This window comes from Pyrus communis, chromosome 13 (genome assembly GCF_963583255.1).
Source record: "Pyrus communis chromosome 13, drPyrComm1.1, whole genome shotgun sequence".
Taxonomy (NCBI): domain Eukaryota; kingdom Viridiplantae; phylum Streptophyta; class Magnoliopsida; order Rosales; family Rosaceae; genus Pyrus; species Pyrus communis.
Window position 1 is genome coordinate 20,392,626 of NC_084815.1, and position 22,753 is coordinate 20,415,378.

At 34.3% G+C, this 22,753-nt stretch overlaps 2 protein-coding genes and 1 pseudogene across 2 annotated transcripts; all 3 read left to right on the forward strand.

Annotated features, from left to right (window-relative positions):
• The first annotated feature begins 1,687 nt into the window (after positions 1-1,687).
• On the forward strand, positions 1,688-4,692 carry LOC137712043 (beta-glucosidase 24-like). The gene is made up of 11 exons (XM_068451191.1): positions 1,688-1,772; positions 1,884-1,942; positions 2,019-2,094; positions 2,236-2,313; positions 2,793-2,880; positions 2,991-3,249; positions 3,357-3,472; positions 3,577-3,800; positions 3,921-3,949; positions 4,224-4,438; positions 4,518-4,692. Exons 1-11 carry the CDS (start codon positions 1,703-1,705, stop codon positions 4,690-4,692), a joined length of 1,389 nt encoding a protein of 462 aa, XP_068307292.1. The 5' UTR covers positions 1,688-1,702.
• A 7,301-nt stretch (positions 4,693-11,993) lies between these two features.
• LOC137713514 (argininosuccinate synthase, chloroplastic-like) lies at positions 11,994-15,912 on the forward strand (annotated as a pseudogene).
• A 3,630-nt stretch (positions 15,913-19,542) lies between these two features.
• LOC137712037 (beta-glucosidase 24-like) lies at positions 19,543-22,628 on the forward strand. The gene is made up of 11 exons (XM_068451184.1): positions 19,543-19,627; positions 19,739-19,797; positions 19,874-19,949; positions 20,091-20,168; positions 20,648-20,735; positions 20,846-21,104; positions 21,212-21,327; positions 21,432-21,655; positions 21,776-21,804; positions 22,079-22,293; positions 22,373-22,628. Exons 1-11 carry the CDS (start codon positions 19,558-19,560, stop codon positions 22,545-22,547), a joined length of 1,389 nt encoding a protein of 462 aa, XP_068307285.1. The 5' UTR covers positions 19,543-19,557; the 3' UTR covers positions 22,548-22,628.
• Positions 22,629-22,753: the final 125 nt, after the last annotated feature.

Genomic DNA, 22,753 nt, shown 5'->3' on the forward strand with positions numbered 1-22,753 from the left:
TACTCTAACGAAGGGGGAAAGGGAACTTTCACGAAAAGAGAGGATGATGGTTTGCCTATAAATGGTGGGTTTTTTTTAGTTGTTATTAATATTTCAAGAACCCTAGATACCAAACTCCTAATATAGTGGTGGTCCACATAAAAAATATCTCACTTAATTTCTAGAAAAAAAAAGGTTACCATTTTCTCAGTTTGTTAATTGTTTGTTGTTGTTGACCAAAAAAATATATATAGAAAAATAGTGTTTAATCTTGTTTAATTAGTTGGTTTCTTGTTTTCTTGTTCATGGCTAGACAAGAAGAGGTCCTATAAAGATGGGTTAAGTTTCATTAATCTGACAAGAAATATTAATTAAAGATTAAGATTAGGGTTTTCGTTTTGGAGGTCATGGAGTTCTTACCACCATGGTTAAGGATCTTACAAGGGATGTGTGCCATTGCTTTTATTATTGCCTCTTTGTCACAAGGTTTGTAAGTTCTAATTATAAAATTAACTTCAATATCTTAAATCTTAAAATTTCTCTTGATAATTATTTTTTGCTTTGTTTGCTCACCATATTGCATCAACAACTAAGACAAATTACAATTGTGGAACAGTTCTTCATATGAAAATATGTTGAGGCACGAATTTTCCAATCGATAAAACATGTCTTCGGGTTTTTTTGTTTCTTCGCTATTTTTAAGCTGCATCTCAAACATGAAAAAGGGAATAAAATTTATAGAAACCTTCATCTTAATCCTTAGCAAAGATGACTTTTAGATTAAAACCATTAGTAAGGTCAAAATTTAATTTTACTCCCTTGATACATTAATAACCTCATTTATTAATTATATTTTGATTTTTTAATTATTTCTCTTTTTCTTCCTAGTTTCTAATGTATTAATTTTCATTTTCATTTCATTTATCGTAATATTTTTTGTTGTAAATATTTAGATAAACTAATTTTTGTTATTCAATATATTTCGATGTACTTTATCTTCTTCATTTAGGTAAATTAAATTCATTATAATACATTTTGGTGCATAGATTTAGGTAAACACATTTCGGTGCATACATTTTGATATAAATATTTAGGTACATAAATTCAATATAATACATTTTGGTGCATACATTTCGGTACATACATTTCGGTACACACATTTAGATAATTAATTTAATATAATACATTTCGGTGCATATATTTTGGTAATTAATTTAATATAATACATTTCGGTGCATATATTTTGGTACATACATTTTGGTACTAACATTTAAATACATTAGTTCAATATTATACATTTCGGTACTAACATTTAGATACATTAATTGAGTCTTTCAAGTTTGAAGAATATTAAATAAAATTAATAAATTAAATAAAATCTTTTTTGGTCAAAAAATAAATTAAAATGTGTATATTAATAAATTTAAATATTTAATGGGAAACATTAATTGAAATGCATATTAATTATTTTGAATTAAGGACACATCAAAGGATTATAATCAATATCTAATCTAATATCAGGTTTATTTTAAATTTCAATCTTTTGAAGGATTAAAGTTAAAAAAATCCAATAAATTTAAGTGCATACGTTGATGCAGCTTATGTGAATGCTGAGAACGAGTTTCAGCCATTACAAAATGCATCAAACCCTAAAGAACTAAAAGTGAAGAGGTCCGACTTCCCTAGTGATTTCGTGTTCGGAGTCACCACTGCTGCTGCACAAATGGAAGGATCTGCAAAAGAAGCAGGAAGAGGACCAAGTGTTTGGGACTACTACGTTGAGAAATTCCCAGGTTTATATATATATCAGCTGCTAAGACATATATATTATAATGCATGCATTTACTTTTCTTAGTTTCTTATGTTCGTTATGTTTTGTTTATGATTTTTTTGTTTACCTTCAGAACGGATTGCAGACCACACGAACATGTTTACAGCCATCGATTCATACAAGCGATACAAGGTGCATATCGAGCTAGCAATAATTAAGTTTCTCTCGTCTTTGGCATAAATCTTAAACCAAATATTTGTAATTGTAGGAAGAAGTGAAGGGTCTCAAGGACCTTGGAGTTGATTTTCACAGATTTTCCATCTCTTGGACCAGGATTCTTCCTAGTAATCAGTTTTACCTAGTTCTTTTTTTTCTTTTCCAGTTCTGCTAATAAGTGGTTCCGCTAATCTGTGAATTAAAATTGAAGGTTTTATGTTTAATCTCTGCTAAACTTTTGCTTTATGTTTGAAACTCTCAATCTGTAGAGGGAACCTTGAGTGGTGGAGTAAACCAAGAGGGTATCGATCACTACAACAACTTCATCGATGAACTAATCAAGAATGGTAAGAATATGTTCAAGCAAATCCTTTATATTACGACAATAATTGATCTTGTATATATTATACATAAGTTTGTTGAAATCTATATATCCAGAAAGATCTCGTAGGCTTCCGTAATCTCATGAGCATCTCAGTTGAACTTTGTTTATGTTGTACTAATTTGTTCCACATCGACCAGCTCAAAGTAGAAACAACGCTTTATTTTCCACATATTTTATTTTCATTCTTTGTGTACAAATTTGACAAATCCACTCTATAGAAATTTGGTAAATCCACTTCACATAAAATACAATTTTCAAACATTCATGCGGTCGTATTCACAGAAAGTTCTTTAATGTGATGAGTGTTATAATATGGATGGATGATAAATTTACAGTATAAAATTAATAATGAACACACATGAGTTGGACTCTGACATCATAAGGCGGGGTTAACTGTCACACTGAAGAGGTTCTAATATATCACCATATGTTTTAATGCAGACATCACACCATTTGTGACGATACTGCACTTTGATCCACCACAAGCTTTGACAGACAAGTACGGCGGCATTCTCAATCGCTCCTTCGTGTAAGCACCTTCTAAATTACATCCATTTCATTTCTCATAGTTTAGGATAACATACCATTTAGTCATTGACCATAAATTCTGATATTTTCCTTGTCACGTTTTCTTTTCAGGAAAGATTTCAAGGATTACAGTAAACTTTGTTTTAAACTTTATGGAGATAGGGTGAAAAATTGGATTACAATCAACGAGCCATGGATTATGGCGAAGATGGGGTACGACAAAGGCGTTGGTCCACCCGGCAGGTGTTCAGTTCAAACTGTATTTCCGTGCACAAATGGTGGTAATTCAGCCACAGAACCTTACATTGTGTCACACCACCTTCTCCTCGCCCATGCTTCCACCGTTAAGCTTTACCGAAAGAAATTTCAGGTGAAACGCTCATACCGAATGTGCTGAAATAAAGAAGCTTTGTCTTTTGCATATCTCAAATAAATGAGATAAAATTTTGTTTTTTCTTGGTTAATATTATTTTTTAGGAAAGGCAAGGCGGACAAATTGGAATTTGTCTAGTAGGGCAATTTGTCAAGCCTTATTCGAGTTCGGCAGAAGACAAAGCTGCTGCAAAAAGAATAATAGACTTTGAACTTGGATGGTTAGTATATATATGTGTGTGTGTATAACTGTATATATATCCCTACATTTACTTGTTTCATTGGTATAAGAAGTCTTATTGCTGTATATGGTGTTCTTATTTAGGTTCATGGAACCATTAGTATATGGATCTTATCCAAAGAGTATGAGACGATTGGTCAAGGACAGGCTACCACATTTCACTGAGAAAGAGAAGAAGATGATCACGGGATCCTTAGATTTTGTCGGCATCAACTATTACAGCACGAGATATGGTAGAAACAACCCAGCAGATCCACAAACACCAATCTCCTATAGCAATGATCCTTTAGCTTTGGCGTCGATTACTAGTAAACTTCATAATATCTCACCATTACTTCTTTTCTGTGTGCGCACATGTGTTTTTGTGTCAATAAGTCGATGAGAATTTTTAAAACTTATACGGTTTTCTTATGTTGTGATTGTTGTAGATGCAAATGGAACCCAAATTGGTCCTCAGGTGCACGTAACTTTTGACTTGCGAAGTTGTGATATTTATTAATTGAGCCAATGGGGAAGGATGACATGCATATATAATTTTGTACTATGTAGTTTAATTTCCATCTTTCTATATAGGGAATTGTTATTAACACTCCAAAAATTTCATTTGGCACTCCAAACTTTCCATAATTAGAAAGAAAAATACACTTGTGAGGATTGTAAAATGAGATTTTTGGAGTGCTAATAACAATTCTCTCTATATATAGTAAAACTAACTTCTTTTAATTGTGTAGGCTGGAGGCAGTCGGTTCGTCTACAGTTACCCTCAAGGCCTACAACAACTTCTAAAGTTTATGAAGAAGAAGTACCGGCACCCTAAAATCTACATTGCTGAAAATGGAATAACTGAGGCAAAGGACGATAAACTAAGACTTAGTGACGCACTTAAGGATCCACATAGAATTCAATCCATTCTTCGCCATTTGTACTGGATCAAGAAGGCAATAAAGTAAGTCACTGCAATCTATGTTTACAAGTTTGAGGATGCATGGAGTATGCATTTACTTATGTTGTTTTTGTTTTTGCAGGAGTGGTGTGAATGTCAAAGGATATTTCCACTACACTTTATCTGATAATTTTGAATGGGGAGAAGGCTATATCCCAAGATTTGGGCTTTACTATGTCGACTACAAAGACAATCTCAAGCGTATTCCAAAAGAGTCTGCTAAGTGGCTCCCTAAGTTCCTAAAGGGCGAGGCTTGACGTACTCAGGTTTCGATATAAACTCCAGATGGTTGATCAAGCTCGTCTACTTTCTTGCACACAATTGCAGAAAACTGTAAATAAAGAGTGGTAACATATGTACTATATGTGCCTTGAATGTTGAGTTTTATAGGCTTGTAATTTCTGTGGGAATGCCATGTACTTTTAATATACTTGTTATATTGCAAGTAAAACAATCTTACATCAACTTCTTTGATTGTCCTCTTATTAGTTAAAGAATCATTTTTTCAAGAGAGTTTAAGGGTTTCTTACACTCAATGAAACAAGTGAAGCAATTGTATCTCCCATTGCAAGGAGGCAGGAGTTTCCTACTATTCTATTTTTTCTCTTTTCTGCTATTAACAATTGGCTGCAATGAAGGGGATTAGTCTGTAACCAATGTGCGGTGGAACATCCTATACTCGTGCACAATTTTTTGATGACAAAACAAAACGAAAAAACTGAGAGGGAGGGATGCAAAATACCCAAAGCCCATTTAGTAGAAATTTGTAAGCAATGTCCATCTGCTAGAAACCTTTCCTTATTTTTGGGATCCTAGATCCACTTTTCATGGATGTTGAATTCCTAGATATGATGTATCGTATGAGGTTCAAAACTTGCAACTTCATCCTAGATATGATGTATCATATAAGGTTCAAAACTTGCAACTTCATCCTAGATATGATGTATCATATAAGGTTCAAAACTTGCAACTTTTTTTTTCTTTTATGAAATACTTTTTTCATGAAATACTCCTACAAACAATCACAAATATTTTTGCAGACAAAAAAAACCAAGCACAATTATTTTATTACGGTGTAAATGAATATTTTGTGTCATTTCAACTTCTCACAATGATAAATTATCTATTTAAAGTGGGTTGTACAAATGCAATCACGTCCAATTTTAAATTCTTCATCTACTAAGAATCCATCCATACATTAATTTTAATTACCTAACCCATCGATTGAAGTGTTATAAACAACAAACAAAGTATCTATGAGTAAATGGCACGTTTATGGCATTAAGGTAAATCACAAGTGCAACAACAACCATCGACATGACAATTACCTTTAGAAGGCTTACCACAGTTTCTACAACCATATGTGATGTTCGAAGTCTAAATCGTTTGGTGATGTGTATCCTACCTGGTGAAACTATTTAACCTCTACACGAATATCACTTTCATTGTTTCAATCACAAAACTATAACTTTTGCCTACATAACCACGTAATAGTTGGAATTTGTGCGTCCAAATCAGGTAGACATGAGGCAAGGCCGGTCTTGAGATTTTGGGGCCTGTGCGAGACCCCTAAAAATGTATATAATTTTGGTTGGTATGTTTACTTTTACATTTTAATTATTATGATTATGCATAAACTGAGATAAAGAAAAAAAATTGGTGTAGTGGTTAGGTACCTCTTTGTATATCCCTATGTTTCTAGGTTCGAAGCTCCTTATTTTTATATACCAAAAAAAAAAAATTAAATTAAATTAAAGCCCTTAAAAGGTGTAACATTTGGTTGCTATTTTTTTTTTTTTTTTTTTTACATATTAGTTTTTATTATTATATATAAATTGAGATAGTGTTAAAAAAGGAAAAAAAAATTTTGGTGTGGTGGCTAGTATCTGTTTACATCCCTATGTTTTTGAGTTCGAAACCATGCTTTTAAGTACCAACAAAAATTAAAATAAAACATAAAATCATGCTTTTAAATGTCAAAAATATTAAAATAAAATATGAAACATGCTTTTAAAAAAAATTAAACAAAACACAAATCAATGCTTTTAAATACCAAAAAAATAAAAATTTTCTTTTACATTTTAGTTTTTATTATTATATATAAATTGAGATAGTGTTAAAAAAGAAAAAAAAAAGACTTGGTGTGGTGGCTAGGTATCTATTTACATCCCTATGTTTTTTAGTTCAAAACCCATGCTTTTAAGGACCAACAAAAATTAAAATAAAACGCAAAAGCATGCTTTTAAATACCAAAAATATTAAAATAAAATACAAAACATGCTTTTATTACCAAAAAGAAATTAAAATAAAACAAAAAACTATGTTTTTAAATACCAAAAAAATAAATAAAATACAAAACATGCTTTTAAATACCAAAAAGAAATTAAAATAAAACGCAAAACCAGGCTTTTAAATACCAAAAAAAATAAAATAAAATACTAAAGAAAAGCCGCTTGGTGGTGCAGTGATAAGACGCTCAGGACAAAGAGACTGAATGAACAATTTGATATATAGGTGCAGATTTAATCTATATATTATACATAAAGGAAAAATAAAATCATAAATCGGGAGGCTTGCGAATTGTTGGCCCTGTGTACACTAGTACAAAAACATGTTTGCGCGACGAAAACTTGCGCGACGCAGCTAAATGCGTCGCGCAAAGTATGTTTGCGTGACGTTAAACACAAAACGTCGCGCAAATGGCCTTTGCGCGACTGCACTTTGCGTGACGAAGATTGGCCTGATCCACGTGTTAGTAACTAACAAGCTAAATTTTTTCAATTCCATGTGTTAGTAAACAAATAGATTGGCAAGTCGAGAATTGTATTTTTGAACTTTAATCTTTTAAGACGATTAAAATTTAATAAAAATCTAGTGTCAGATTGTATATTGATTTTAGTCTCTTAATGTGTACTGAATTCAAACTCATATTATATTTTTGTTTTATAGATATCTTATTTAATGTCATTGCATTAAATTTTAAATTTATTATTATACACATTTTAATTCATTAATTTTATTTAACTTCCTCTAATTAGTGTACCTAAACATCCATATCATAATATATTTCACTAAATTAGTGTACTGAAATATCCGTATCTAAATATATTGTAGTGAACTAGTGTACTGAAATATATTGGTAAACGTCCATATCATAATATATTTCACTAAATTAGTGTACTGAAATATCCGTACCTAAACGTCCATCAAAATGGTAGATTTACTAACACTTAGAGTTTATTAATACTTTCATTAAGTATAACATAAGATTTTGTGGTATCCACTTGTGTATAACATAAGATTGCATATGCTTAAAGCCAAGTAGATGGACGAAATTGAAGACCAAAGGAGACAATCCCCTTATGCCGTGCCAACCACACACCAATCCATCCATTCATTCAGTCACAAGCAACACCACACACCATTACAATCCCCTTTTGACGGTTAATTTAAGCGGACCTAATTAACCCGGGGTGTTGAGTTTCATAATTTATCGAAAGACCAACTGAAAATCATCTTGTATGCAAGTGTAACATGTGTGGAGAAGAACCCCTTAGCTATTCCATCATCCATTGATCCATCAAATACGTTTTACAATCTGTTTTGTTTCCAAGTTTCTGTTTTAATTTCAAATTCATCCAAAACCAATCCCCGAATTTCAATTTTCTTTTATACTAACATGTTGTTGATGATTCAAGCACCCAATCTTGAATTTAAACTATTACCGGATCATTTCAAGTATCACCGTCCATTCAAAGATAAATTCCATGCCGTTTGATTAAAAAAAAAAAAAAAAAACATGGCAGAATGATGGAGCCTTCACAAAGGATGTTTACGTGAAGCCCCACTACGAGGCATCGGAGCGGGAGGCATTGGAGCGAGAGGCATCAAAGCGGGAGGCATCGGAGCAGGAGGCATCGAAGATAGACCATTCGAGGCCTCGATACTTGGTGGAACGCTAGATGACCCAGGAAAGAGGTGCCTCTGGAGATAAGCCGCAAGCCTTTGACGGTCACTTTGAATTCGACCTTCAGATTCTTGCAGCTCATTAAGCTTTCTCTTCATGCCCGTCGAATAATTGTTTGCAAGCACGTGCAAACTTCTATTCTCGTGCTTAAGCTGTTTGATCTCTTACTTGAGACTTTCCACCTCTGCCATCAACGATTCAACCTGACGGGAACAAGCAAGTAGGCGTTGGCCCATGTTGGACACAGAGCCTGCACACTGAACACTGAGAGCGAGGGACTCTTGAACGGCCAACTCATCGGACTGTCCTGAAAGCAGCCTACTATCTTTAGGAGTGAGGAGGTTCCTAGCTACTATCGTAGCTGTTGTTGCATCCGTCATCATGGAGTCTTCACCTGTAAGAGGGCCATTAGAAGATAAAAAAGAAGAGCGCTATACATTACCTTGACGGGGCGCAACCAGATCGCTGCTGAGACTCAAATCTAAGCAAAGGTTAGATGGGGGTTAGCCATTTTTCAAAGGTGTTCAAAGAGAAGGGTTGGATGAAGTAAAATCTAAAAGGGCCGGAGACGATTTTCAAAGATGGGCAATCTTCAAAGTGTGCATGTTGGAGGTGATCGATACCTTTATAAAAAGTCAAGGCGACACGACCACCGATTCAAAAAGCCAGAATTTCCTGCGTAAAGTTCGGCGACGCTCTCTCGGCTTTCCAGAAAACGCGTGCAACTTTGTCAAAAGATCTCTGACAGAGCCGCATCCGCACTACTACGTGTCGTTCAGAAATCGAAGAGGCGTTTGTTCAGAAATCGAAGAGGCGTTTGTTCAGAAATCGAAGAGGCATTCGTTCAGAAATCGAAGAGGCATTCGTTCAGAAATCGAAGAGGCATTCGTTCAGAAATCGAAGAGTCAGCACTCTTTTTCAAAAAGCCGGATTTGCTGGATCAAAATTTTTGTCGACAATGGTAAAAGAACAGTACCACCACTTGCTATTGGGAAATCCCTATATATGTCGACCTTCATCTTTTATGGCAAGGCAGACCTGAAGAAAATGCCCAACTCTTCCTCACCTCTGAGGGTGCACTCCCAGCAAAGCCTATCGAATTACTCAATTTTTTCTTCTTCCCCAAAGAAGATACTAGATGCCTGGAGTACAGATGACCTAGGAGGAAACGGTAGATCGAAGCATGTGGAGACAAGCACAACAAATACATGTGCTGATTCATTCACCGCTTCTTCAAAAGCAAAGGTATCTCATATCATCAAGGTAAAAAGCAAAAGTATCTCATATCATGCTATTTCCCTGTCTTTTTCTTTGTCCTTGTTCTTACTCGCATGACAAAGTGAAAGAAGCAATCAGCTGGCACTTGGAGTCAGTCTTCCGATCTGGAACCGACTGCTTGTAATCTATTCCCTGGTTGCTTACCTAGCTTTGCTCTCGAGTAGTCATCTTCAACGGTTGATACACTTCCAGAGAAGGGACCACTTCTGCAAAGGGGAGCAAGTAAGGCAAGTGAAAATGATACATTGAAGCATGTGGAGACAAGCAACAACTGCATATGCTGAGTTATCCTCTAACCCTCTTCAATACGAATTGGAGAGATTGAACAAATAAACAGATAAAAAGAGTAAGCTCAGACCTTCGGGGGAGACCAAAAGAATCTTCCAGCCCAGTTCAAGAGTAGCCTGTGGAAAATCAACGATTGGAGGAAACCAAAAGAATCTTCCAGCCCAGTTCACGAGTAAGCCTGTGGAATCACCAAGATCAAGCCTCAATGCAATCACCAAGGAGAAGATGAAATTTACACTCCATATAGGGTCAAGGAGTGTAGCTGTAAAAAATCATCAAAATCGGCGTTAAAACTACCGTTAAATCGTTATTTTTCCTATTTTTGGCGTATGCGATCTCGAAGCATATACAAATAAGTTTGACGGTTGGATCGTTGAAACTAGTTTCGTACAATGTGTTTCCCATCAAGTGCAATGGTATATGTATTTACTAAGTAGATTTTAATTTATTTATTTTGTGCTTATAACACTTAAGAAATTGAATGATATATATGTAAAAAAAATTATTATGGGTTTTTTTTAGAATAATATATTATTGTGGGGTTTATGTGAAATAAAAATTGAACTTGAAAGGAGTAAAGTCACATTTTTGGTAATTTTTTTAATACTTTAAAAAAAATAAAAAAACCTTGCGCGACGCTTTAATCGTCGCGCAAAACCACTTTGCGTGACGTCGAATTGTATACCTACGTCACGCGAATTGATAATTTTGGCGGTCCATAGCGAAAAATAGGCGTTTTTTTTCAATTTTTCCAAGCGAAAAATAGGTATGTAGCCTCATTATTACACCTTATCTTATCTCCTGTTGATACAAATTTTGTTGGTTTTTCGATTTTATTAGGGTCCCTTTTTTTAACGTCTGGCGTTCGTTGGTGAGTTTTTCTACTTTTTAGTACTTTTTTTGCAGATATAGCCTACAAATGTTGTCCCAAAGGTTGGACATAATCATTACTTCCTATTACAATTATTAAAGTTAATTCAATTAACTAAAGTTGATTTGAATGTGATGATGATGGAGATATTTGCATAGGTGATAGAATCTTGCTGACAACTTTCGATATTCAGATGGAATTTGCGTATGAATTTTGTTTATCTAATTTAGGGTGTTCTGTTTATATCGTAAGGGTACTTACGTCGCGCAAAACAGTATTGCGCGACGCCAATCTTCGTCGCGCAAAGGCCATTTGCGCGACGTTTTGTGCGTCCCGCACGATTTTAGCACTGAAGCAAGTAAGTTTTACCGCTTTTTCTGTTGACTTTGCGTGACGCAGGGCTACGTGAGTCGCGAAAAACATCTTTGCGTGACGTATGTGGCGTCGCGCAAAACAGCTTTGTGCGACGTAAGTGCACGTACGTTAAAAGGGAGACTCTTTTATGTTTGCCAGTGGGTGGGTATTTGGCTTTTTTGTTAAATTAGTTCTAACGTTGTCATAACTTTTCATGTTGAGTCTTAATAATAAAATCGATAAAAATAATTTTTGAATTTGTTTGTCGTAAATTATTTTGTTCTTTCGTGAAAAAGTTGTCAATATCTTAGTTAAGTGGAGAGATTGATTGATAAAAATACTATTAAAAGGTAGTCACATGGTCGGTCATGTAAATAATTAATGAGACTACTGTTAAAATCTGTCAATATCTTCGTTAAGTGGAGAGATTGATTCACAAAAATACTGTTAAAAGGTGGTCACGTGGTCGTTTATATGACAATTTAATGAGACTACTGATAAATTTTTCATAAAAGGATCAAAATAGTTTACGGTGAACAAATTTAAGACCACTTTTGTCGATTTCATTGTTAAGAATCAAAGTAAATAGTTATGATAATCTCAGTGGTTATTTTGCCTTCAAGTTTTTAATTTAGGCTTATTTTTAGCTAACTCGATTTCAATTTCATTGTGCCCTGAAACTCATTATTCGCTTTGGTTTGTTTAACGGAATACACATAAATAAGCTAAATTGGCGTGAATATTGAATTTTATAAAATAGAGGGAAGAATTTTGAGTTTTAGAAAATAAATGGATTCTAGCTAAAAATAAGGGTTTAGTTTGTTTTGGGTATAAACCTCCACAATAAACCCCAGTCCGACAGACGCTCAGACACACAGCCAGCGACTCGAACTACACAACCACCGTCTGTTCGCTCGTCACTCCTCACCATCCGCCGTTGTCGCCGCCGCTAACCTCCGTTCACGGAAGACTCCCTTCTTTTTCTTCCTCAGCAAATTCTACTTTTCTCCGTTGAATTTCATTTCTGATCTCAGCCGCCGCAACCATGGCCCAATTGAAGTCCATGTCCGCCTGCTCCGCCGTCAACCTTACTTTTCACGCGCCCAAAAGAGGTACATTTTCACCTTTCCTTTTCTCCAAAGATGGTTTTTTTTTCCTGAAATGATGCTGATTAATTTCGAGAATAAAATTTAAATCTTTATGGATTTAGAACAATTTGAGGAGAAATGAGCAGTACCCAGATGCTTAAAAGCTTAAATCTTGATGGAAAAATTGCTGGATTTTACAATTTGGTGTTGTATTCTGATATCAACGTGTATAATTTATTTTTGTTGTATGAGCAGAATCATATCCATATCATGGCAGAGTTTGTTGTCCGGGGAAATTATCTTCATTTCAAGAGGTAGCTGTACCTACACCTGTAATACCTTGCGTACATCAATTTTTGTTCGTTTTGCCTTTTTCGTGTTTGCAATGCGATTTTTCGTTTTAATTTGTTTCTGCAGTTGGGGGCACGAAAGAGTGAGCTGCAGGGGAATGCATTTGCGGTTACCAGTGGCAATGGAAGGGTAAGAGCTCATAACAAGCAAGGTGCGGTTGCCTAATCAGAGGTTATTTCACTTGCACATTAGATAGATAGACAAATAAAGGACCTCAATTGAGATGCCGATATATGATATTTAATTTTCAAAATTCACTTATTCGTTTGTCTTGTAATATTGTAGGTGTTGGATGCCAATTTTATATTTACCTTTACGTGAAATTGTGAATGCAGTTATTAGAGCGGTGCTGCCCACTTACAGCGAGACAGAAGTGTCCGGATCCACGAAGGAAAGAGGACTGCGTGGCAAATTGAACAAGGTTGTTCTGGCCTATAGTGGTGGCTTAGACACATCAGTCATTGTCCCATGGTTAAGGTATGCCGGTGTATTTTTCCCCCGAAAGGCATTTGTTTTCAAAACAAGTACTTAATGTCCCGCGAGATTACGAGACTCATCATGATTGAATTTTATCTTCGATTGCAATTCAAATTCTGAAAATTCTATACTTTTGTGGAGAACAATAGCTTTCATGCTTTGGAGGCATAAATTGCAGCCCTGTCCATATTCCAATGGTTTTTTTTGGGACACTTTGATATGCATGTTATAATTGCATAAATTTTCAAATTTTGGAATAAGTATTTTTTAATGTTCAATTTGTCTCATACCTCAGGGATAGTATGATTGTAGATGAAGCATATACGTAGGTTTAAACATAATTGTGGGTAAATAAGGAATTGACTACAAATTTAATACATTAGGAAACAGGGGTTTGTAGTATAACATAACATAAATTATATTATATATGTTTATATGTGTTGTACTTTCAAGAATAAGTATTGTTGCATTATCATGTTATCCTACTTTGTTACAGAATAGTTGAGATAATTGCTTTGGACCGCAACCAATAAGGACCAAACATAACTCTGTCTGATTAAAGATTAGTGGAATTCCCATTTTGGATAGTTTTCTTTTGTGTGCTGCATGCGTCCTCGTTTATGTATTCCGGAAGCATTTCCTCATACTCAATGTTAATGCATATTGATTTATTCTAAGGGAACACAGTTGACATTTTACTTCTGAGTATTGACTTTGTCACTATTGTTTTGTCTGATACTTTTTTACTTGCAGGGAGAATTATGGTTGTGATGTTGTTTGCTTCACGGCTGATGTTGGTCAAGTAAGTCAGAAGTAGCAACATCTACTTCAAAGTCAAAATTTTCTTGTTTCATGCTATGTACTTTAAGATAGTCATTATTGGTTCTGACTTGCGTGCTTGCTACTTTATTCGAAATTATTAGGGTATAAAAGAATTGGATGGTCTGGAAAAAAAGGCGAAAGCCAGTGGGGCTTCTCAGTTAGTAGTGAAGGATCTAAAGGAGGAGTTTGTAAAGGACTACATATTCCCTTGCTTGCGGGCTGGTGCAATCTATGAGAGGAAATACTTGTTAGGGACTTCAATGGCCCGTCCTGTTATTGCTAAGGTGATCTCTCAGTTTGATTTTTGCAATTCTGTGTTAGTTATGAATTCATCACCTTTGTAGATTGATACATCCACAGTCGAGACAAATGTACAGATTAAGATACTACCTTTTAGATTTCTTGATATATGCATATGTTCTTTCGAGGTCTAATTCTCGCTGGTTGGTTTCTCCGAGTATAGATCCTTATTGGTTCAATTTGAGAATTTTTACCATGTCATTTTGTCATGTCAATATCAGGATATCCTATAACACATTAAACTAAATATTTACCTATTACTCCATACAATGACATTTCTTAAAACAGGCCATGGTTGATGTTGCGAAAGAAGTTGGAGCTGATGCTGTAGCTCATGGATGCACTGGGAAAGGAAATGATCAGGCATGCAATTCAGAGCGTTTAGTATTACAACAACTTATGTACTCCTTCTGACACAATCTCTCTTGTCTGGTTAGGTTCGCTTTGAGCTGACATTTTTCGCTCTCAATCCCAAACTAAATGTTGTCGCTCCTTGGAGGGAGTGGGATATTACAGGTAGAGAAGATGCTATTGAATACGCTAAGAAACATAATGTGCCTGTCCCAGTGACAAAGAAATCCATATACAGCAGAGACGGCAATTTATGGCACCTAAGTCATGAGGTATAGGCTTTACAACTCTCCTTTTTGTCTGGATAAATAGGAATTTTCATATGAGATCTTACCTATTGAGTTCTAAAATTCTCTCTTCCATTTGTCTATATGTTGATTGAATTGATCAAAGGGTGATATTTTGGAAGACCCAGAAAACGAGCCCAAGAAGGATATGTTCATGTTAACAGTCGATCCTGAAGATGCACCAAATGTACCTGAGTAAGTTCCACCTGATCTTATGTGTTTTAGCTCTTACTGTGTGCGCTGAGTATGTTTCGAAACCCATGCTCTTGTTTCCTGTAGGTATGTAGAAATTGGAATCGTTTCTGGAATTCCAGTTTCAGTCAATGGGAAGGAGCTTTCACCAGCATCTCTACTTGATCATGTAAATCAGATTGGTGGAAAGCATGGAATTGGCCGTGTTGACATGGTTGAAAACCGGCTAGTTGGTATGAAGAGCCGTGGAGTCTATGAAACTCCTGGAGGCACCATCCTCTTCACTGCTGCACGCGAGCTGGAGTCTTTAAACTACTGGACCAGAGAACAATGCAAGTTAAAGACTCACTAGCCCTCAAATACGCGGAGCTGTGTATATGCAGGCAGGTGGTTCGACCCACTTCGCGAGTCCTTGGATTCGTTCATGGAGGAAATCTCGAAAACAACCACCGGCTCAGTAATTCTGAAGCTGTACAAGGGTTCAGTTATCGTGACCAGCGGAAGAGCCCGTACAGCCTGTACAGGCAGGACATCTCGTCGTTTGAGAGTGGATATATATGATCAGGCTGATGCGGCTGGGTTCATTAGGCTGTATGGCCTTCCCATTAGGGTTCGAGCAATGCTCGACTCTTGAAGTGGGAGTTTTCAATGGCTTTGTTAGGTTTTGTTTGTAATGTTATGTTAGCCAGTTGTTTTAAACAAGAATCTAATTGTGGTTCTACTTCTAATTTATTTATGTTTTAGGTAAGGTAAATTAGCAAAAAAAATGAGAATATTATTTGTATTACTCTGAATATTGAAACATTATGTACCTACTGATTAATTTTTACAAAGTTAATGTATCTACAAAAGAGAAGATGTCTAACAATGAAAAACAAATTAAATGTTGTTGACCAAAAAGTAAAAAAAAAAAAAAATTAAATGTCATCCACTAATCAAAATACACTTTGGGTTTGTTTGGGAAGTGTTTTTAAAGAAAGTGTTATTGCGTTTAGGAAGCATTAGTTTTGTGTTTTTGCATGAAGTATTTCAAGTGTTTTTTCAGAATTAATGTGCATTTTTACTAGAAATTGGTTTCAAAAACATTTTCTGTAAAGCATTTTTAGTCATTTAAAAACACTTTCCAAACCAACCATTTATCTATTTCTTCCATCTAATTTTGAAATCCTACAGTTTCATTCTAATGAAATAGATGTCAACCATGTCATACTTGTGAAATTATTTATTATTTTACTAATTTAAGAAAACAGAAAGTATATTACTCATCCCCACAAATGCATTTTTTATTGTTTTACTAATTTATAAAACCATATTTTTTTAATTGTTTTGCTTTTATACTAATTTATTTTTGTACAAATTTCAGACCGAAAGAAGACCAAAATAAAAATAAAAAGTAAATTGAGATTATTGCACAGTTTTTGTTTTTTGTTGCAAGGTTTTGGTGTGGCTCTGGTGCAAAAATTTGTTTGATCTTTGGGTTGATTAAAAATGAAAAAGAGAATAAACAAAACTAAGACCACTTTAAACGTTGGGTTAGTACTGCAAAAACTGTTTCGGCACCTTTGGTGAACAGAAATTGGGTCAGACAAAAAACAGAAACTAAACAGCCCAAATCAGCCCGTAATACAACCGCCATTGAAGCACAGCAATCTTGCTCCGTGCACGGCCATCCTCCCCAGCAGTGGATCCATCCAACCGACTCCCCAGAAGTGGCGGAAGAGAAAGCCGCAAGCCTCCTCCATCGAACAGCAAATGGATCTGAGTCACAGAGTGTAAAAACTTGTGGTCTGAACCAGAGTTTAAAAGAAACCAGTGGGAAAGAGATCCCACCAGCAAGTCAGGTCCAGAGATTTTTGAAACCCAAGACAACGTTAAAAATATGTCATTACTTCATATAAAAAAATTATTTGTTTTCATATGTAAGACATCAATAAAATTATATTTAGAAAAACACTTCAAACTCAATAATTTAGAAACACAAAATAGCTAATTTATTTTATATCGAGAGAAGAAAACTAAAAAACTTTGGGCTTACAAGTAGATAGATTATGAGTTTTGTTTTCCATCTAAACTTTTAAAGTGTTTTTGTATAAATCGTGAGGTATTTTTTCTTATTTACTAACCTCGTCAATATAAGACTAAAATAATAATAATGTTTTCGAGTCTTTAAGAATATGTATAAGTAATGAATGAACATTAAGTTAAACCTTTTGATGTCATGTAATAGTATTTGCAAATTTGGTCTAAAAATTTAGTCTACGCGTTACTCTTTGTTGAATATTAGACTTGAATTGAAACGGATGTTTAAAAATAACAACCCACATAACAACTAGCTAGTAAATAAATTAACAACCAAACAAAAATTTGTAAAAATTGAAAAAAATAAACATGCACATAACATTTCGAACTTAGGACGTCTCGTTAATTTTAAACAGCCATTGCTTCTAATTAAACTTCTTGATCTTTCAGCCAAATTTTATAAATTTATACAATTATGAAAAGAAATTTGTAAAAATTGAAATCTAAATAAGCACCTATGGTGTTTTGAACCTAAGACCTCCTCATTTCATTAATTTTGAACAACAAAAGCACTAGTTCTGATTAAATTTCTTAGTCACTAAACCAAATTTTATAAATTTATACTCTTATAAAAACATATATCAATATATTACCCTAATAATTTTGTTGTCCCCAACTTTTTTGGGCCTCAGATGGTCGTCCTGCCCGCACTGAGCCTGGACTGGCCCTGTCATCAATAATAATGTCAAAAAAGGCGTACACATGGGAGAGAAGGTACTCTAACGAAGGGGGAAAGGGAACTTTCACGAAAAGAGAGGATGATGGTTTGCCTATAAATGGTGGGTTTTTTTTAGTTGTTATTAATATTTCAAGAACCCTAGATACCAAACTCCTAATATAGTGGTGGTCCACATAAAAAATATCTCACTTAATTTCTAGAAAAAAAAAGGTTACCATTTTCTCAGTTTGTTAATTGTTTGTTGTTGTTGACCAAAAAAATATATATAGAAAAATAGTGTTTAATCTTGTTTAATTAGTTGGTTTCTTGTTTTCTTGTTCATGGCTAGACAAGAAGAGGTCCTATAAAGATGGGTTAAGTTTCATTAATCTGACAAGAAATATTAATTAAAGATTAAGATTAGGGTTTTCGTTTTGGAGGTCATGGAGTTCTTACCACCATGGTTAAGGATCTTACAAGGGATGTGTGCCATTGCTTTTATTATTGCCTCTTTGTCACAAGGTTTGTAAGTTCTAATTATAAAATTAACTTCAATATCTTAAATCTTAAAATTTCTCTTGATAATTATTTTTTGCTTTGTTTGCTCACCATATTGCATCAACAACTAAGACAAATTACAATTGTGGAACAGTTCTTCATATGAAAATATGTTGAGGCACGAATTTTCCAATCGATAAAACATGTCTTCGGGTTTTTTTGTTTCTTCGCTATTTTTAAGCTGCATCTCAAACATGAAAAAGGGAATAAAATTTATAGAAACCTTCATCTTAATCCTTAGCAAAGATGACTTTTAGATTAAAACCATTAGTAAGGTCAAAATTTAATTTTACTCCCTTGATACATTAATAACCTCATTTATTAATTATATTTTGATTTTTTAATTATTTCTCTTTTTCTTCCTAGTTTCTAATGTATTAATTTTCATTTTCATTTCATTTATCGTAATATTTTTTGTTGTAAATATTTAGATAAACTAATTTTTGTTATTCAATATATTTCGATGTACTTTATCTTCTTCATTTAGGTAAATTAAATTCATTATAATACATTTTGGTGCATAGATTTAGGTAAACACATTTCGGTGCATACATTTTGATATAAATATTTAGGTACATAAATTCAATATAATACATTTTGGTGCATACATTTCGGTACATACATTTCGGTACACACATTTAGATAATTAATTTAATATAATACATTTCGGTGCATATATTTTGGTAATTAATTTAATATAATACATTTCGGTGCATATATTTTGGTACATACATTTTGGTACTAACATTTAAATACATTAGTTCAATATTATACATTTCGGTACTAACATTTAGATACATTAATTGAGTCTTTCAAGTTTGAAGAATATTAAATAAAATTAATAAATTAAATAAAATCTTTTTTGGTCAAAAAATAAATTAAAATGTGTATATTAATAAATTTAAATATTTAATGGGAAACATTAATTGAAATGCATATTAATTATTTTGAATTAAGGACACATCAAAGGATTATAATCAATATCTAATCTAATATCAGGTTTATTTTAAATTTCAATCTTTTGAAGGATTAAAGTTAAAAAAATCCAATAAATTTAAGTGCATACGTTGATGCAGCTTATGTGAATGCTGAGAACGAGTTTCAGCCATTACAAAATGCATCAAACCCTAAAGAACTAAAAGTGAAGAGGTCCGACTTCCCTAGTGATTTCGTGTTCGGAGTCACCACTGCTGCTGCACAAATGGAAGGATCTGCAAAAGAAGCAGGAAGAGGACCAAGTGTTTGGGACTACTACGTTGAGAAATTCCCAGGTTTATATATATATCAGCTGCTAAGACATATATATTATAATGCATGCATTTACTTTTCTTAGTTTCTTATGTTCGTTATGTTTTGTTTATGATTTTTTTGTTTACCTTCAGAACGGATTGCAGACCACACGAACATGTTTACAGCCATCGATTCATACAAGCGATACAAGGTGCATATCGAGCTAGCAATAATTAAGTTTCTCTCGTCTTTGGCATAAATCTTAAACCAAATATTTGTAATTGTAGGAAGAAGTGAAGGGTCTCAAGGACCTTGGAGTTGATTTTCACAGATTTTCCATCTCTTGGACCAGGATTCTTCCTAGTAATCAGTTTTACCTAGTTCTTTTTTTTCTTTTCCAGTTCTGCTAATAAGTGGTTCCGCTAATCTGTGAATTAAAATTGAAGGTTTTATGTTTAATCTCTGCTAAACTTTTGCTTTATGTTTGAAACTCTCAATCTGTAGAGGGAACCTTGAGTGGTGGAGTAAACCAAGAGGGTATCGATCACTACAACAACTTCATCGATGAACTAATCAAGAATGGTAAGAATATGTTCAAGCAAATCCTTTATATTACGACAATAATTGATCTTGTATATATTATACATAAGTTTGTTGAAATCTATATATCCAGAAAGATCTCGTAGGCTTCCGTAATCTCATGAGCATCTCAGTTGAACTTTGTTTATGTTGTACTAATTTGTTCCACATCGACCAGCTCAAAGTAGAAACAACGCTTTATTTTCCACATATTTTATTTTCATTCTTTGTGTACAAATTTGACAAATCCACTCTATAGAAATTTGGTAAATCCACTTCACATAAAATACAATTTTCAAACATTCATGCGGTCGTATTCACAGAAAGTTCTTTAATGTGATGAGTGTTATAATATGGATGGATGATAAATTTACAGTATAAAATTAATAATGAACACACATGAGTTGGACTCTGACATCATAAGGCGGGGTTAACTGTCACACTGAAGAGGTTCTAATATATCACCATATGTTTTAATGCAGACATCACACCATTTGTGACGATACTGCACTTTGATCCACCACAAGCTTTGACAGACAAGTACGGCGGCATTCTCAATCGCTCCTTCGTGTAAGCACCTTCTAAATTACATCCATTTCATTTCTCATAGTTTAGGATAACATACCATTTAGTCATTGACCATAAATTCTGATATTTTCCTTGTCACGTTTTCTTTTCAGGAAAGATTTCAAGGATTACAGTAAACTTTGTTTTAAACTTTATGGAGATAGGGTGAAAAATTGGATTACAATCAACGAGCCATGGATTATGGCGAAGATGGGGTACGACAAAGGCGTTGGTCCACCCGGCAGGTGTTCAGTTCAAACTGTATTTCCGTGCACAAATGGTGGTAATTCAGCCACAGAACCTTACATTGTGTCACACCACCTTCTCCTCGCCCATGCTTCCACCGTTAAGCTTTACCGAAAGAAATTTCAGGTGAAACGCTCATACCGAATGTGCTGAAATAAAGAAGCTTTGTCTTTTGCATATCTCAAATAAATGAGATAAAATTTTGTTTTTTCTTGGTTAATATTATTTTTTAGGAAAGGCAAGGCGGACAAATTGGAATTTGTCTAGTAGGGCAATTTGTCAAGCCTTATTCGAGTTCGGCAGAAGACAAAGCTGCTGCAAAAAGAATAATAGACTTTGAACTTGGATGGTTAGTATATATATGTGTGTGTGTATAACTGTATATATATCCCTACATTTACTTGTTTCATTGGTATAAGAAGTCTTATTGCTGTATATGGTGTTCTTATTTAGGTTCATGGAACCATTAGTATATGGATCTTATCCAAAGAGTATGAGACGATTGGTCAAGGACAGGCTACCACATTTCACTGAGAAAGAGAAGAAGATGATCACGGGATCCTTAGATTTTGTCGGCATCAACTATTACAGCACGAGATATGGTAGAAACAACCCAGCAGATCCACAAACACCAATCTCCTATAGCAATGATCCTTTAGCTTTGGCGTCGATTACTAGTAAACTTCATAATATCTCACCATTACTTCTTTTCTGTGTGCGCACATGTGTTTTTGTGTCAATAAGTCGATGAGAATTTTTAAAACTTATACGGTTTTCTTATGTTGTGATTGTTGTAGATGCAAATGGAACCCAAATTGGTCCTCAGGTGCACGTAACTTTTGACTTGCGAAGTTGTGATATTTATTAATTGAGCCAATGGGGAAGGATGACATGCATATATAATTTTGTACTATGTAGTTTAATTTCCATCTTTCTATATAGGGAATTGTTATTAACACTCCAAAAATTTCATTTGGCACTCCAAACTTTCCATAATTAGAAAGAAAAATACACTTGTGAGGATTGTAAAATGAGATTTTTGGAGTGCTAATAACAATTCTCTCTATATATAGTAAAACTAACTTCTTTTAATTGTGTAGGCTGGAGGCAGTCGGTTCGTCTACAGTTACCCTCAAGGCCTACAACAACTTCTAAAGTTTATGAAGAAGAAGTACCGGCACCCTAAAATCTACATTGCTGAAAATGGAATAACTGAGGCAAAGGACGATAAACTAAGACTTAGTGACGCACTTAAGGATCCACATAGAATTCAATCCATTCTTCGCCATTTGTACTGGATCAAGAAGGCAATAAAGTAAGTCACTGCAATCTATGTTTACAAGTTTGAGGATGCATGGAGTATGCATTTACTTATGTTGTTTTTGTTTTTGCAGGAGTGGTGTGAATGTCAAAGGATATTTCCACTACACTTTATCTGATAATTTTGAATGGGGAGAAGGCTATATCCCAAGATTCGGGCTTTACTATGTCGACTACAAAGACAATCTCAAGCGTATTCCAAAAGAGTCTGCTAAGTGGCTCCCTAAGTTCCTAAAGGGCGAGGCTTGACGTACTCAGGTTTCGATATAAACTCCAGATGGTTGATCAAGCTCGTCTACTTTCTTGCACACAATTGCAGAAAACTGTAAATAAAGAGTGGTAACATATGTACTATATGTGCCTTGAATGTTGAGTTTTATAGGCTTGTAATTTCTGTGGGAATGCCATGTACTTTTAATATACTTGTTATATTGCAAGCAAAACAATCTTACATC